The following is a 14,667-nucleotide window of genomic DNA, read 5'->3' on the forward strand; positions in this document are numbered from 1 at the left end:
AGTGGATACCGTCCAACACAATAAAGGGAATTGAAGTGCCGAATGTCTCAAAAGCCAGGCTTTCATTGCAAGGCCAGGCTTTGTGGAGCAAGAAAAGGATTTGTGAGCTCTGACCAGACAAGCCTGGAGCCTGGAGAACTTTGAGCGTTCAGCCATAAAAATAAAATTAAAAATTAAAAAAAAAAAAAAAGCCACAGAGGGGAGAAGACTGCAGGATGGTGATGCTGTAGAAATGTTTCCCCACCTCCAAAAAAGGAAGTGAAATTTGGAAGAGCCTCGGGGCGTGCTATCTGGAAGGGGCAAAGCGAGACCCCAAAGTCAAAAGACTGGTAGAGCCTGAGAGGAGCCCATCCCTCCGTCCCTGCCCCCAGCCAGCGTCTAAACAGGAGATAGGTTTGGGGCCTAGCTGTCTCGACTCTGCCAGGAAGACCTAGGCGAGCCTTCACAGAAGGGCCATGTTCTTCGGGGTGCCTGGCAGCCACCTAGTAGAGGGGAAAGTCTAGGCAGGTGGGCCCGAGGGCAGCCTCAGGGCAGCGAGACAAAGGGGGCAGGGGGCCTGAGTCCCCAAGGGAGGTGAGCAGAGACAAGACGGTCTGGGCCAGGGGAAGACTGACACAGGGTCTAAGGACCCAGAGACGAGAACCGCAGAAGAACCTAAGCCTGGAGGCCAGCAGCAAACACTGGAATGAGCCACACCACGGGCAGGCCAGAAGGCCCTGACCTGGGCCAGAGGGGGTGAACGGCGGAATCAGGGAGGATTTGGGAATTTGAACACTTACCCCAAAGAGGTTAAGTTTTAACCATAAATCACCGAGTTGCCTCCAGTGGCAAGGTCAGGCGCTTTCTGCGCCAGCTGGGAGGGCGTAATGAGCTTGGGTGAAGAGCAGTTAGGGGGAATCAAGCCACATTTCTGCACAGCTGGGCTGTGGCTGCATATCGGGACCTGCCACCTGCAGGAGAATTCCTCGGGCCGGTGGGACGGCCCACACAAAGGCAGGGGCCGGCCAGAGCGGTCAGGATGGCCTTCTATTTTAAAAAATCATCAAGACGACAAAACGTAACTGGAAGAAACAATCCTGGTAGGGGGAGGGTTTTGTCTGTGGCCTGGCCGCTGTGCATCTCTCCAGCGCCCTGGCTCGTCCCTGTCCTCTAGCCCCATGGTCACCCCAGAGTCCTTCACACGTGCTAGGCTCCTTTCTAGTCCAAAGCTTCGCATGTGCTGTTCCGATGGCTGGAATGGGTTCTCCATGGCTTCGAATCTGTTTAACTTTCACTTCAGCAATGAGCTTGCTGAGATCCCAGGGCAAAGTGGCTCCTCCGCGGGGTACTCCAAGGGTCACCGGCGGGATTTCTTCATAGTCCTGGCCCCACGACTTGTTTGGCCAGTGCCCGACCAACAGGGGGCGCCCAATCAATGCTAAAGGAATGAATGACCGCACGAAGGCAACTGTGGCCTGGGGCTCTGATGGAATGCAGAGACAGGACTCAAAGGTTCTGGGGTCAGGTTCTAGCTCTCTCACGTTTTGGCTATGGGGACTTGGCTATGACACTGACTTCTCTGCACCTCGACTGCTTCATCTGTACAATGGGCACTCGGCACACGGACGCTGATTGGGCAAATCTTCCTGGGCACTAGTTCAAAGTGCCTGTCCTCAGGGAGCTCACGGCCTCCTGGAGGTGACAGACCGGGAGTCACACACCTAGAGAAAATGTACCAAGGGCTGTGGTGGGAGGACGCCCAGATGGGGGAGGAGCACAAAGGAGGGTGGCCTATCTGTTGAGCTGGAGGTGGGGACGGACACGGGCAGAGGGCAGGGAGGACTTCAATGAAGAATGGCTGACCCCTGGCTTCTAGGATGAACAGAAGTTTGCTGTGGGCGATGGGAAAGACATTCTAGGCTCTGGGAGCTGCAGGAGCAGGGGGATTCTGGGAATGACAAGCGTCCAAGTGGTTGGAGGGCAGGGTGCAGGCCAGGAGGCACTGGGGGGAGTTAGGGGCCCCCAGTTACCTGTCCGCTCTCACCCACGGCCACTCCTGCATCATCTATACCCCACTACACACCGCACCCTCAGTCCCAGTACCCGCATTTCACCTGCATATTTCAGTACGCATCGCTAAGGGATAACGGCCTTTAAAATAAACTCTTATACTATTTTTTTCTCACTATTATCACAACTAAAAAAATAACAAGTCCTTAAGACAATCACCTATGTAGTCAGTATTTCCATTTTGATTGTTGCTTTTTTTTTTTTCCAGTTTGTTCCATGTATAGGGACAAAACCAGGTTCATCACAGGATTGACTGAGATGCCTCAAAGATATTGAGTCTCTTTTTAATAGGTCTTCCCCTCCTCGTTTCTGTTCTTTCTTACTGTATGTCGGAGAAAGCAGGTTGTTGGTCCTGTCAGGTTCCCCACCGTCTAGGTTTTGCTGATTGCATTTTCCAGCTGCTAGCATGCTCGTCTGCTCTCTGAGTTTCCTATAAACTAGTGGTTAGAGCCAGGGCTGTTCTGTGCAATACAAAGGGAGCCACAAATGCAAGTTACATGTGTGCTTTTAAATTTCCTAGTGGTCACATTTTAAGAAGTGAAAGAAACAGATGAAATGAGTTGTATTTTACTTAAGTCAGTATATGCAAAATATTATCATTCGAACATGCAATCAATATGAAAGTTCATATAAAATAAACATTCTATTTCTGTATCACATCTCTGAAATTCAGGGTGTATTTTACACTCCCAGAGCATCTCAGTTTGAACTAGCCACTTTGCAATTGCTTAGTGGCCGTGCGGGGCCAGCGTCTGTGGCATGGGACATCACAGAGAGAGCTTCGACCGTATTCAGGGTCCAACTTTTGCCCAGAGTACTTCATGGGTGTGGTGGTGTTCCGTCAGGAGACGTCAATGCCTGGCTCTCTCTGTGACACGAGCAGTCACCGCCTGTCATTGTCTTAGACTCATCAGATTCATAGGAGTTGCATCGTGGTTCTAGTTTAGTTCTATTATCCCTTCTGGAGCTTTTTACTTGGAATATTTCAGTAAGAGAATTTTCCCATCATCAGCGACTCGGTTACCTAGCGAGTGCAATCCATCTGGCGGAAGTAAGTAGCGTCTGTCTCTTCTGTAGGTAACAGTTCTGGAGGGTTCGAGCTGTGTCTAGGGAGTGTGGAGGGCGGCTGAAGGCCACCAGGGAAGAGGTGACTGCAGGTGACTCTCCAGACAGAGACCCCAGCCACGGGCTGCCCCCTCCCTGGGGATCCAGCCAATCCTCGCCCCTGAACCTCAGGGATTGCCCTCAAAGGGCTGGAAAGCCCCCGCCACCTGCCTGTACCCTGGGACAGTCATCCGGTCAGGCCCCCGTTCCAGGCGTCCCGCATTGGGGCTAGGCGGGAAAACCGCAGCTCCCACCCTCTGCAGAACGACGCTCTAGTCCAGTCCTGCCCTCCCTGCCTTCCTCCCGTCCTCCTCTGACCCAGGTAATGTCTGCACCATCCCCGGGGGCTCCCCTCTCCCCAACCTCGGCCCATTTGCTCTGAGACCTTGCCCTTTGATTGCTCTGTCTTCTTCCTGAACCTTCGCCTGCTCCCCGCTACTGCCCGCTGTCTGCTTCCCATCAGCACTTACAGGAAAGCTGCCCTCGACCTCACATTCCTCTCCAGCTTCCGCCCTGTTTCTCTCCATTTGTTTACAGGTGAACTTCTTGGGAGGGCTGTCTACACTTGCTGTCTCCACTCTCACTGCCACTGCCGCTGGCTCCCTCGCTGTTCCTCCCTGCGTGCAGGGTGCGGACAGTAACTCCTTGCGGCACGGACGGAGAAGTACAGGGCCCTGGCAATTTCTCCAGCTTCTTGCCCTGGCTCGTAGCCCTGCCCCCATTCTATCCCCTTGACATACCTGTTGGACGCAGCTCAGGTGCGTCCTCAAAGAAGCCTCTCCTGACCCCCTGGCTCCCTGGATCTTACATGTCTGTGAGTCACGCTCCCCATGGCTGAACTCCTGAGCTCTGACCATTACACCACGCTGCTGACTGTTATTCCCTGGAGAGCGGCAATCCGCCTCATGGCACAATGCTCGTGAGGCGCTTTTTCCACTCCTCGGGCAGGAACGTCCTCCCGATTGGCTCGTCCTTCTTAGCAAGGGGCTCCTGAATGGGGAAGAGCTACCTGTAGCTGGCAGGACGTTGGGAGGGGCGGGCAGAGGGAGCAGGCTACATACGGGGCCTTGATAAGGCTTAGGGTGCAGAAGAGGCTCCGGGGGCAGGTCAGGGTTTGCTTTGGCCCCAGTATGGCTCTGGGATCTGCGTGATTTAGGGCAGGTCACTTGGCTTCTGTGGGCTTCCTGGTCAGCCGGTGATGGTAATGCATGGCCCCCATCTTCCCACGGCTGTCCTCAGTGTCAAATGCTATCATGTGAGCGACTGAGGCGGGACAGAAGGACATGGCACGTTTGAGGAGTCCCTGCATCGCTAGGGAGAGAAAGCAGGCTCCGTCCGCACTGCAGGTAAGCAGACACGCAGCCCCTGCACTGGTTTCCCAGCTACTGGAGGCTCAGTCCCGCTCAGGGTGTTTACTGAAAATCCGTGATAATCCCTCAGACATGCACCTCTTTTTACCGTTTACAAAAGCCCAGCTCCAGAGTCTCAGCTAATCCGTGGACAGTTCTGCCTCTAAAGGTCGCCAGTGATTTTTGAGGCCGCCTCTGGGCACGCTGGGACCCACAGAGCTCCCAAGGGACCAGAGACAGGCACAGGGGAGTTACAACATCCTTGCGTCTATGCTTGGTCTCGTTCTCCCATCCCCCCAGCTTCATGAGCGCCCGCTGTGCGCCACCAAAGCACTTAGACGGGGCTGGGGGCAGAGCAGTCAAGGCCACTGGCAGGTTTCTGGAAGCAAAGGGTCCGGTCTCGAGGTCAGCAAGCTTTAGAGACCTCTACTGCAAGAGCAAAAGTTCCCATACCATGCGCATGAAAGGTAGCCTGGGGTGAGGGTCTCCGCCCATCACAGTAACAAGGTGTGGCCAAGGCCCTCACCCACAGAGCAAGAAATCTGTGGAAACGAAGTGATGCCGGTTTCTTTGAGGAATAAGTTGTTCCCTGTAAGAGAAGTAAACATTTTTTGCAAGTAAAATTTTGAGAACGAGTTTATCCCTTAAAATATCAAAGCTTACTTCAACCCTTTAGAATAATATATTCCCTTAAAATATTTTATGCATTTTCCTATCAAACTAAAATTAATTTATCCTTCTTCTGATGACAGAGGGCTGTCTTTAGGAATGGTAAAAGTCATTCTAGCTGAATTTTTTAAGCTAGCTGTTTTATTAATTTTTGTTATTTCACAGGCCCTTGTGCCAAGGATCTTGGGTAGATGGCAGCGTGGTGGCCATTCTGCTACATACAAGTCCCCGAGCAGATGTAGGCTGTTAAATGGTTTGGCCCCAAGTTCTTCACGACAGGCAGAGAGGGACAGGTGAGGGTCCTCTCCTTTTCTGCCACGCTCTGAGTCCAAGGCCAGCTGACGCAGGTTTTGAAGAATGAATATCACTTTGTTCTTAAGGCAAAAAGAATCTCTATCCGGGCACAAGGGAAAGGCTGAGCAAGGGCTGGCTTCACTCTCGGAGGAGCACACGGGCTCAGAGAAGTCAAGGGCCTTGTTCGGGTCACACAGCCGGGGAGCGGCGGGCTGGGTGGGATCTGTCAGGCAGAGGGCTCCTCACGCCCATGCCCAGACTGCTTCCTTCCTGCTCGTACCCCCTTCTGAAGAGTCAGGTTATCCAGTATTTCTGTCCACTCGCACCCTCCATGCCTTCTCATTTGCTGCCTGTAATGAAGAGGGACTGAGAGGAGCTGATTCCAATCACGTCTTGCACAAACCCGATGGGATCCACGCCTGCCACCGCCCCGCTTGGAATTCTGTCCCCGGGCTCGGCTGGCTACAGCTGCCTCACCAGCTGGCAGCCTTTGTCACTTTTATCCAGACTCCAGACCATTCTTTTTCTGGATTGCTGACATTGCCGGCCTCCAAAATGTGTGGAACTATTTTATAGACGTGAGCTTTTTATGCATGTAAAATCCACAAGGCTGAGCTGTCTACCTACAAAACTGTAATTAGATGCGCTGGGAGGGGAAAAAAAAGACAAAGTTTCTATCTTCTTCGAGCAAAATGAAGCGCTCTGCGCACCAATTCAGCGCGTGGCGAGGCAGCCAGGAGCCGTGAAGAGTGCTCAGGGGCGGGCGGGGGCCCGGACAAGCCCAGCGGCCAGGTGCTAGAAAACAGGCAAATGAAGCCCATTAGGCTTCTAGACCGCGTCTCAACCCTGTGTCCCTACCACCCACTAAAACACCTCGGAACACCTGACATTTGTTTCCAGCTTAGTTTTCCCAAAGACCCGTTTGGGCCCGACATTCTCAGTGTGTACAGATCAAGTATCTGCCCTTCATCCCCCCCCTCCACCGCCCCCCCCCCCATACACGATGCCAGAGATCCTCGCTGAACCGCTAACGCCTCCCAGCGTGCATGGTGCTTTGCAATGACCACGAAGGGCTCTCAGAAAGACCTCTTCTAACACTATGTCCAACCCTGTGGGGGGTGCGGGGGTACCACCTTTACTCCACGGAGCAGGCGCTGGGGCGGCTGCGCCCAAGTGTTAGAACGGGAAACGGTGATAACACGTGTGGGGCATCCTCTGTCACTAGGCGGTGGCCGCCTGTTGGACCAAAGGGACCACCGTTGATGGCACAGGCCCCATACAAACATCAGGGCAAGGATAGAGTTCACTCCAATGTTTTAGATTAAGAATTGGGGGGGGTCCTTAAAAGTTCAATGGCTTGAGGAGGGGCACAGGTTCCAAGCGGCTGAGTCGGGGCCTTGGGAGTCGAGCTTCTGCAGAGCGGACGCTGGCTGCACCGTACCCGTCCAGCACCTGCCCAGCCCGGTATCCGGTACTTACCCTAAAAACAGCAGAGCGCGAGGATGCGCTTCTTGTTCAGAGTCTGTCTGTTACTACTACTCGAGTCCAGCCCCGACCTGGCGGCCGGCCGCGACTCCGATCTAACCGAGTGACTCTTGGGCTTTGCAGCCTGGAAAGGGCGCCTTGCAGCTGCCTGCTAGGAGCACCTAAATCTCCTGTCTCAGCACCCAAAGGCCTTCCCCAGCCCCTGCAATCTCTCCTCACCTTTCTTCACATCCATTCAGGCCCCTCGCACGGGAAACTTGCCGTTTTGCAAACACTCGAGGCCTGGCCTTGCCTCTGGGCCTTTGCCCATGCTGTGCCCCCCACCTGCAATGTCATAGACATCTTTCATCCTATCCAGCTTTCATCCGCATGACCTCCACGAACCTTTCCCGATCCCTGAGTCAGCTAGCTTTCTCTGCATTCCACACCATGGCTACACATCTCTCCATCACAGAATTGATCACACTGAATTCGAACACATTCATACGCCCATCCCCCACCCTCCACCCCTACAGCACATGGCAGAGACCAAAGCTTGTTAATTTTTCTATTAACCTTGCTTAGCCCAGTCCCTCGCAGACAGAGAGAGAGCTGGCTCAGTACATGTGAAACGGCTGGCTGATGGTTTACGAACAAGGTTTTCGTAGTTAACTCAGCTTCAACACGAAATTCAAAACAATGAAGACGGGACTCAAACATGGCAGGGAAATAACATACACTTTTACTCTCAAAATAAATACTAATCAATTTTATTTTATAAATACAGATGCTGAGTTTTCTTCCAATTACCAACAGATCGGTTTCACATGCCATTTATTATTGGTGGTGGTTTAAAAAATTATTTAAATAACCGGTTAGGTCAGGATAAATGGGCACCATTAGAACTGCTAAAAAAATATAGCTGGATACAATCTTCCAAAACTAATATTCTGAGGAGGAAAAAAAAATCTCTGGAATTTCTACAGTGGGTAAGGGGGAGTGGAGAGAGAACACAATCAAATATTCACTTGATAACATTGGCCGGCTGTTCAAAGTGTCTCAGCTACATGACAACGGAAAGGGCTCTTAGCAGTGCCGACACGGAGAGGAGTGAATTTCATTTCAGCTTAGACCCTCAACGCAGGTTTTCCTTTTTTTTAGTGATTTACAAGACTGATTAAAAAGATGAGTAGGAGATAGTAACTCATCCCATATTTTGGCCTTGGCCACTTTAAACAGAGGCCACACGAATTCCGCAGCTTTGGAAAATGTCGAGCCCAGTGTCTCCTGGAGACACGTAACACTGTAGGGTCTGCCCAAGGCGAGGCAGAAACTGGAGGCACCGACCAAACGCAACGGAAACCTGAGACCCAAACCAGGGGAACCCAAACCCAAGTGGCGGCGTCGAGAGCATTACGTCACTGAGCACGGTGTGGGCCAGCCCATGCGTAGGTGACCGGTTCTGAGCCACCTAATGACATTCGGCGGCGGGGCTCCGTGCCGCGGGGGTGCAGAGCTGTGGGTCCCAGAATCAGGGGGTCCACAGACTGACAGAGCCCCCGAGCCCCAGGCGCTGTCTGGCTGTGTGGAACCTGAGATGAACATTGTAACTATGGGCGCTCTGCGTGTGGTCCCCCTGCTCGGGGTGCCAGGACCCAGGCTGGAGGGCACCCGGTCTTTAAGTTTGGCGTGAAGTTTGAAGTCCACTCCCATCTGTGGACCTAAGCCACATGTGATGCGGCTCCCAGCGTTCAATACCAACACAGTCCTTCCAAAACCTTTTTCTTTGGGGCGGGGGGTGGGTGTAATTTCACTGGAGGACCCCACACAGCCCCATGTGACGGACAGCCAAGCCCACGGCTCTCTCCCCCCTCCGTGGACTCCCACAGGAGGGACAGGGCACTGCGGAGAAGCGGTGACTCGGCAGATGGCTTCTGCTGTAGGTTTGGAGGAGTTCCACGTCTTTCTGTGGAATAAGATGGATTTCTTCAGATCAAGTTAAAGCTCTTAATTGCTCGCAGGTCGGGTCTGTCTGTCAAGCGTGGATTCTGTGAGTTCTCTTTATGTGGAAAATAACAACATGAACTACTGGGCTCGACGGTGAAGCTGTCAACGAGCACCGGAGCCCACGAGCGCTTGGACAAAATATGAAAAGGATGGCGAGACCCCGGAGTTCGGCGGTTGCGCAGGACAAACGCAGCTACCGGACGGTACGTGTGTGAGGGCGTTTGTGCTGCGACGCAAACCATGTCGACTCAAGTCAACGACATTAGCGCAGACACAGCCGCCGTTTCGGGTCAGGCTCGCCCTGTCATGATGTGACTGGGAGATGTAGGTTCGAGAAGAATTTCAAAACTGGAAAAAACAAATCGGGTCAAGTGAAGCAAATTCGGTTTTTATTTTTCTATACAATACATGGATATATGCATAAATTTTCCTTAAAGAGCTTGCAACCCTGAGGCAATGTCCTTGGGTATATAAAGTAAAGAGCAATAGCAAATGAGATCTGAGCTCCAGGAATGAAATCGAACTTCAAGAACATAATTTACTCTGAATGCACCTGCACACACCCACGGTGTCTACACCTCATCTAAGCCTCTTCGTCCAACTGTCCCGACTGCCTCGCGGTCTGCACATCGGACAGCCTGACTCTCGCCAGATTTTACATCATAGCCAGCAACTTCCTTTCCAACTGAAATTTAATAAATTAGCATGGAATTTACATACGGGGATTTCTGTCTGGCAGGTGCGTTGCCAGAGAGCATGCCTGGTCTTTGACTGCAGCCTCTGCCCACAGAGAAACTCTGGCCCCCAAAGGGGACTGGATGCCATCTGACTGTTGTAACCCTGCAGGGGGGGGGGGGTGGTGGTCCTTGAGTGTCCCCTGGGATCTACCAGAGGTGAGGTTTGCCTCTAATCTGAGCGTTACACCAAGGTACGGCCGAGCGGAGGAGCTGCAAGGTCTTGGCGATGGCATTCAAGAACCAGTGAACCTGATGTCCTCGGTTTTCAGGGTACACAACCCATCCACTGTGAAGACGGGGCAGCAGATGGGGGGCCTGGGGGCAGGGGCAGGGAGGCCTGGGTGTAAGGAGACCATTGTGCTTCTTATTTGTCAAACTCATGGATGGTCAAAGATCTTTCGGTAAATGGTGAAAACCTTTCTTGGATTATTTGGTCTTCCCAAGCTTTATAAACTATGGCGAGGGCAAATGCTTATGAGAAACTAAAAGTGAGTTTATTACATTACTTATATATTATCATCTCCCATCTGAGGATAACACCGAAGTGTAAATTAAAAAGCAGACAAATACCTATAAGGTGACTCGAGCTAGAGAGTGACCTTTGCCTTAAAACAATCGTCAGGCCTGAAAAGCAAATCTTGCGAGCAAAATCTAACTTTGTCTGGCCCACTGATACACAATGATCCTGAGTCCCTCCTTGATTTACAGAGTCTGGTTTTCCGAGGAATATCCTCCATTAATACTCCTTTTGTGTCATAATTGTCACAGGGGTAACCAGTGCGGCTTCATCCTCCTTTCAGGCGGTGCCTCTGTCCTGGTCCTACTGGCCGGCTGCTCACTTCACTTATCAGAACTCCTGCGTGGCCGGCGGAAGCTGGACACGTTTTCATTCAGTGCATAGATCCTTCGGGAGAACTCTTCAAACTCCCCCAGAACTTGCTCGTCACACTCCACCGCCACGGCGCTGTCCACCGGGATGCAGTTGAAGGCTTCCAGCTGGTCACCTGAGGTGAAACCTGTGGCCTCCGTCCCGATGACCTCTTCCGCCTGCTCCACAGCGCAGCAGAGCTCGGGCTCCGGCACCGGGAGGAACTCGCCCGGCAGGTGGACGCCGGACGAGCTGGCCCGCTCGCTGGGCAGCAGGGTGCCATTGATGGTGGCCGCGTGCCCGGAGAGCGCTGCTTCTGGCTCTAGGCCAGTGTCCGCGCTCGTGGGACCGCCGTTTAACCTGTCTCCCAGATCAACGCCTTTCTTCTTGTTTTCTTTGGAGAAGTCCAAGGAGGTATCCAAGGAGGAGGACAGAGATGTTGTCTTCCTCTCCGATTCTCCCATGGAAGGGATGGCGGGCACGGGCTGGGCGAGCGCGGAGTTGTAACTGGGAGGAGGGGTTTTGTACTGGAGTCTCTCATTCTCTGAGCTGGCCCGTTTTCGGTGTCCTTTGTCTGGGGACGGGATCCCCCCAGAGAAGCCTACGTCGGCACCTCCAAATATGGAGCTTTGTCTCTTTGGAACAGGGATGGCACTGGAGGTGTGATGTCTGTCGCTAGAAGGCAAACAAAGACGAGAAGTCACTTTCAACTTTCGAACTCGGCCTAAGCCTTCTGGATCCAGAGACAGGAAACAACATATTTAGGTTTGAGAGAATAAAAATTGATAATAATCAACCTTAGTATTAATTGTAGTGTCTGAATGCAAGAAAAAGCATGAAGGATTCTGAATTCAAGTTTGCGAGCTTCTTTCAAGAAGGATACAAGACACACTAAAATATATCCAGAGGACAGTGCTCAGGGTGGGGTGGGGGATAGAAACCATGTTGTGTGGGGAAGAACTGAAGTAACTGGAGGGATGGGATCTGAAAGAAAAGTATCTGAGGGATATAATCAACCCCATGGGCCCGAAGTGCTATCAATATTCTTATTCTTATTTAAATAATCTACTCTTAGGGCACCTGGGTGGCTCAGTCGGTTGGGCGGCTGACTCTTGGTGTCAGCTTGGGTCATGACCTTGGGGTCCTGGGATCGAGCCCCCAGTCAGGCTCTGCACTCGGTGGGAAGTCTGCTTCAGGATTCTCTCCCTCTCCCTCTTCCTCTGCCCCTCCCCCTGCTTGTGCTCTCTCTCTCTCTGGAATAAATAAATAAATGTTAAAAAATATTCAAATCTTATTTTAGCTTCATAAAGCAGGCATGCTTAGTTGGCAGAGAAGTTAAATGACTTGTCCCTGATAACCTCAGTGAGGTGGTGGCAGGCTAACCTAAAACCCATGACTCACGACTCAATGATCAATAGCTTTTCTGACACCCAAACGCTAATCACCCTGCCTTACAGAATGGGCACAGCAGGGGCCCAGGAGATACCTATATTTGTATCTGTGTATCTACCTAATAGAGATTATTATCTGTCTGATATCTATATCCAGCTATTTTTTTTTAAATGAAACATTAACTTGGACAATGGCTTCTCCTTTATAAGGCTAGTCACACATGGTTTACAGTACTTGGTCTTCAGTGCCTTCTCCTGAACTTGACTTCCTTCTCAGGAAGATACTTTAGGGCCAGCAATAACAACCACTGTTTAGCTATACAAAACATTTTAGTTTCTAAAGTAATTTCATATATATTGTTTCACTTGGTTCTCACAAAAACCCCATCAAGAAAGCAGGGTATACACTATTACTCTTAGGTCTGAAATAATAAATAATCACGAGTTAAAGGAAATCAAGTATCCAGACCCTGGAAATGATGGTCATGTTATATGCTGTGCTAGTTACGCCACCCTGGAGTACTGGTCACAGTTCTAGATATCACACGTGGATGAAGCTAGTCAGCTCGATACACCAATATGAACAGACTGGGTCCAGAGACAGAAGGAGGTGCAAACTTAAGATCTGTTTGACTTGTATTCTTGAGATGAGGGCACATACAGAGCAGCGGCTTGCAAAACAGCAGCTGTGAGGCAGGCAAAGAGGCTAGACTTGAAACTACACCCACCCACACAACAGCTATTCCACATGTCAGGCCTTGGGAGGGGAAACAGATGCAAGACAGAGCAGGCCCTGCCTCTGAGGGGCTTCCAATCTTGCCGGAGAAAGACAGCCATGATGACTGAAATACTACATTGTCACACTGCAGTTGTGGTAAGTGCCCTGAAAAAGAAGGAAGGATCTAGGGCTCCTCCCACCTCTGTCCACAGCCACAAACCCTCGTGCCAGCTGCAGGCTCCCTCTTCTCTCCGATTTTTTCTGATGCTCGATTATGCCTGTGGTCTCAGACACCTAAGAAAGGGTTATTCTTCTTGCAAAAAGGCGACCACTAGGCTGCGAATCCATGGGCTCATCAGACCTGTTGCTTGGCTGGAAGTGTTGGTGCCAGGAGAGATTTCTTAATTAGGGGTGGTCACTGGTGCGCACATAAAACAAGGCAAGTAGACCAGCAAATTACTGTTTTTAGTTCTCAAGAGAAACAAAACAAAACAGAGAAAAATCTACTGGCCTTAATCTGGGTTTTTAGTTAATGTTGTCAAAACTCACAGTAATTGGGTAAGCCACACATTTTTGCCAACCTTGTTGTTTTTACTCTGCCACTTGCTGACAGTCTCCCTCTCTAAATGATTTTGCAGGGGGCCTAGGTAATCAAACCAAAACAGAGCATCAGCACCATCCACAGACCGTCTATTCCGGAAGACAGGCCAAGCTTTCAGTTGCCACCCCAGCCCAGGAGGGGGGGCGCACCCGTGAACCAGCCTGGAAGGCAAAGGTGCTATCGCTGGCATACAGCCAGAGGTACGGTGCTTGACCACTCATGGCCATGAAGGGTGAATGACATGATAACCCCACGGCCACTGCCACCCCCTCCATGCCACCCGGCCCCACCCTGTGAGCACCCTGTTCTGCTTCTCTGCTGGGCTGCAGAGGGGCTGATAAAAGGCAGGCATGAGGAACAGGCCTGGGCACAAGAAGCTGTGCTTATGACACAACAGGAAAGGGGGTTCTGTAGCCCTCTTAGATTCCGGAAGCTCTCCATAGCTTTGCATAACAGAGAAGTAATAACGTGTGACATCCCTCCCCTCAACTATAATGGGAAGGAAGCTATGATTCTCTTGCCCATCAATAAAGTTGAACCCTCACATCTACCTTGTGGAAAAGGAAGGCAGGTGGATGGGTTCTGTGGTTTGTTCAAGGCTGCAGAACCCACATCTGAACTCTCGTTTGGTCTGCCTCCAGAGTCCACACTGTCTGTGGAGTCCCAAGTAGGAAAATCACATTCAAATTCAACCAACATTTGCTAACTGCCAATGAAATGCCCGGCGTCAAGCTAAATGCCATTACACGGGCTTTCCCATTTAACCCACCCAGCCTGTCTCTAAGCTCCGGGGTGCTACTCCTATTTTAAGGGACGGATTCTAAGGCTTTGCAAGGTAGAGACCTTAGCATTTTCTGACATCCTGACATCAAAGTTCCTTTAGGGTTTTATGAGAACCCAGGTAATGAGAGTATCAGATACAATTTGGAAAGCCCAAGTAACAGTAAAATACTCCCCCTGAAGAATGGTAAAGAAATGAGTTATTACAGATAGCCAAGAAAGTCTCCACGTCTAGACATTTGCTCTTCAATCACCACGTGTTGTCTTCCCCCCATTTTTAGCCACATGTAACAAGACCTTTCAAAACTTTTTATTTAAGTCTTTCTTATAATCTTAAAGAGATTAAGGTGAAGAAAAGAGGATCTTCTTGATAACGTGGAGCTATCGAGATGAAAATGTATTACTGAACTGCGCCGCGGGGAAGAGATGACAGGACACTCAGTGGTGCTGAGTCTGGGTCTCAGGCTCTCTGCCGCACCCACACTTCCCCGGGCACTCCCCCACCGTCAGGCTGGCAGTGTGCCTGCACCCGTGCCCTTGTCTGCAGGCCCTTGTCTTTTGTTACTGTCCGCTTCCGACTCGCTGTGCCCACCTGCGGTGGACGGCCTGAGAACTGTGTGCAAAGTAAGAGTACAC

At 51.3% G+C, this 14,667-nt stretch overlaps 1 protein-coding gene across 3 annotated transcripts in view; it reads right to left on the reverse strand.

Annotated features, from left to right (window-relative positions):
- Nucleotides 1-9,303: 9,303 nt before the first annotated feature.
- The window catches only part of UVRAG (UV radiation resistance associated), a 295,641-nt gene continuing 290,277 nt past the window's right edge, over nt 9,304-14,667 (reverse strand). For all 3 annotated transcript variants that reach the window (XM_026518125.4, XM_057317031.1, XM_057317030.1), the window contains one exon: nt 9,304-11,216. In XM_026518125.4, coding sequence (XP_026373910.2) covers nt 10,514-11,216 — 703 coding nt within the window. In that variant the 3' untranslated portion in view covers nt 9,304-10,513. The remainder of the gene's footprint in view (nt 11,217-14,667) is intronic.

The sequence above is a fragment of the Ursus arctos genome, unplaced genomic scaffold (assembly GCF_023065955.2).
Source record: "Ursus arctos isolate Adak ecotype North America unplaced genomic scaffold, UrsArc2.0 scaffold_22, whole genome shotgun sequence".
NCBI lineage: Eukaryota > Metazoa > Chordata > Mammalia > Carnivora > Ursidae > Ursus > Ursus arctos.